Source organism: Parastagonospora nodorum (assembly GCF_000146915.1).
Source record: "Parastagonospora nodorum SN15 chromosome Unknown scaffold_4, whole genome shotgun sequence".
Classification (NCBI taxonomy): Eukaryota; Fungi; Ascomycota; class Dothideomycetes; order Pleosporales; family Phaeosphaeriaceae; genus Parastagonospora; species Parastagonospora nodorum.
The window spans coordinates 187,893-190,456 of NW_001884552.1; the positions used below are offsets into that span (position 1 = coordinate 187,893).

General features: G+C 51.5%; 1 protein-coding gene across 1 annotated transcript; it reads right to left on the reverse strand.

Moving 5' to 3' along the window:
- Positions 1-669: 669 nt before the first annotated feature.
- SNOG_02648 (hypothetical protein) lies at positions 670-2,102 on the reverse strand (the record flags this gene model as incomplete). Its single annotated transcript, XM_001793195.1, has 3 exons — positions 670-966; positions 1,021-1,826; positions 1,851-2,102. 2 exons carry the CDS (start codon positions 2,100-2,102, stop codon positions 1,053-1,055), a joined length of 1,026 nt encoding a protein of 341 aa, XP_001793247.1. The 3' UTR covers positions 670-966; positions 1,021-1,052.
- Between the last annotated feature and the right edge of the window lie 462 nt (positions 2,103-2,564).

The following is a 2,564-nucleotide window of genomic DNA, read 5'->3' on the forward strand; positions in this document are numbered from 1 at the left end:
ACCCCGACCTGCCCTCCCTACCGTCCTCACCGCCCACTCAGGCGACCAAATCCGCTTCGTCAAAGCCCCGCCGCAAGACCACTCGCTCGCAGGCGTCGCGCTTGGCGAACACACGGACTTTGGCAGCGTGACGGTGCTGTTCAATCGGCTTGGGGGCTTGCAGGTTAAACTGCCTGATGGCGTCGAGCCCGTGCCTCCAGCCTCCACCACACCTGCACCCACAGCCATTGAAAACGACTTGTGCAAAAATGGATGGACGTATATCCGCCCCCTGCCCGAGCACGCTATAATCAACCTTGGCGATGCGCTTGTCAAGTTCTCCAAGGGGATCCTGCGGAGTAATGTGCATCGCGTGGTGGCGCCGCCTGGGATGCAGGGGCAAGAGACGAGGTGGAGTTTGGTGTATTTTTGTCGGCCGGCGGATCAGGTCGTGCTGAGGAGTTTGGTGGGTGGGGAGGAGGACGAGGAAGAGGAAGAGGTTACGGCGAAGGAGTGGGTGTTGAGAAGGGCGTTGGGGAGGAGGAGGGTTGGGGGTTGGGAGGAGAGTTTGGGGACGGAGAGGGGGATGAGGGTTTGAAATAAGGTGTGTGGATGTTATGGGGTGGAAAGTTTTTGGGCATTCTTGTTTTAGTTGTGAGTGACATTGATTTGACCTTTTAATGGAACGTATTTGTATGATGTTTAATGTTTCTCCTTGTTCATGCTCATGTATATATATTCGCTTCTGCCATAGCTGAACTGTTGAGGTTATTCTCACAACACTGGTGGTGTTGGAAGAAAACTGCGAAAGAAGACTTGATCTGGGTGTAGCAAAGTAAAAGGATAAAAAGATCAAAACTGGTCAGTCACTGAAACTATCCCGACATCGTTGGTTGTCGTAGGCGTAGCTTCACGTAGAAGTCCGACTGCTTCACAAACCAAGCATTGTGTAGTGACCACTCCTTCTCCGGATAGGGCCAACTCAATCTACATCGCCAAAATCAGTAACCGAAACAATCACACATCTCGTATCCAACTTACATCAAACTCGCGCAACAACGGCTGGTACCAGCTTATACATCTTCCAGGTAGCTGATATTCTTCCCAAGACACGTCCGCGCCCCAGCGCCAAAGCTAAAGAGACTATTCTTCATCTCCGACTTGTGAACACTGCTAGCATCGATCCAGCGCTCTGGTATCCATTCTTTGGGCTTTGGGCCCCAGATCTGCTCGTCGAGATGCAAGACCCATGCATTGCAGCCGATATTAGTACCGCCTGGAATCACAACACCGTCATGTTGCAGCCCACCAACGGGTGTGATTCTCTCCAGAGCTAGTCCGGCTGCGGGATGTGTCCGCAGTGACTCGTTGATCACGGCGCTGAGGTAGGGTAACTCGCGGACCTCGTCCCAAGCAAAGAGTCCATCTCCTTGGTTTACGCCGCGTTTGCTGACGACGTGATCGAGCTCGGCATGTAGCTTTGCGAGCTTGTCTGGATTCCGGATCAGGTTGTAGAAGATGGCGCGTAGGGATATACCGGTCGTGTCGGAGCCAGCTATCATGTTGGCGGTTGTGAGTGCAACGACGCGTTCGCGAGTGATGAAGCGCGGGTCTTTGTCGTGGGCTTCTTGGAAGCGAGAGAGGAAGTCTCGACGAGTGGTTTCCATTATCTTTCCGGTATTTGTCGTAGTCTTGGTCTCGGACATGCATTTGAGTGCGAATTGGACGGCTGGAGACCCACCGAGGAGGCCATGGGCGCTCATCCATCGCCGAATTGGGTTCTTGAGGAAGAGTTTGTCTAGCCATGGTACTTGACCGGCCTTGATGGAAGTTAGCGAGCTCATTAGCTAGATTGTTAGAGTGGGGCTTACTGTAGCAGAATAGTTGAGCATCCACTGAAGGTTGGAGATGATATTTCCAACATCCTCTCCACGTTCGACGAAGCCCATGCGTTTCGAGAATGTAAGCTCGCAAATGACATCGAACGCGAAAAGCTGCAACCATTTACCAAAATCGAGTATCTTGTCAGCATTCTCGTCATCAACGTAGCGTTCGTGCAATTGCTTTATGAACTCTCGAATTGTTGAGTTAACGAACGGCTCGAACTGCACCAAGGAGCTCATCGCATATGCGTTGCTAGTCGCTCGTCGCAGCTTTGTATGGAGCACTTCGTCCGTAGCAGTGAATAGTGTTTGTAGTGGCACTCCTTTTGCTATAGCTTGTTGCATCAGGTAGAAATCGGACTGATATCAACTTTCAGGATCCACAAAAGCAATTGGACATGCCTGACTCACTTTGACATACCCAGCATTCAACGCATAGATCTTCTTAGCCGCCTTGTTGTCTGAACATATTACTGTCCTCGGTCCGATTCTCACAAATGGACCATACTGCTGATGCAAACGAATGTGCCATTGCTCTGGTCGACGTTGCCATACTACGAATAATCGGTAGAACTCTGTGAAGCTCGCCCAGAATGGACCTGGGACATGATTCAGCCCGGTGCCAAATTTGTTGTGCAATAAGTGGGCAGTCAATCCTGCGAGGCCAATCCCGATTAGTATCAGGGGCGACATGCTGTCGAG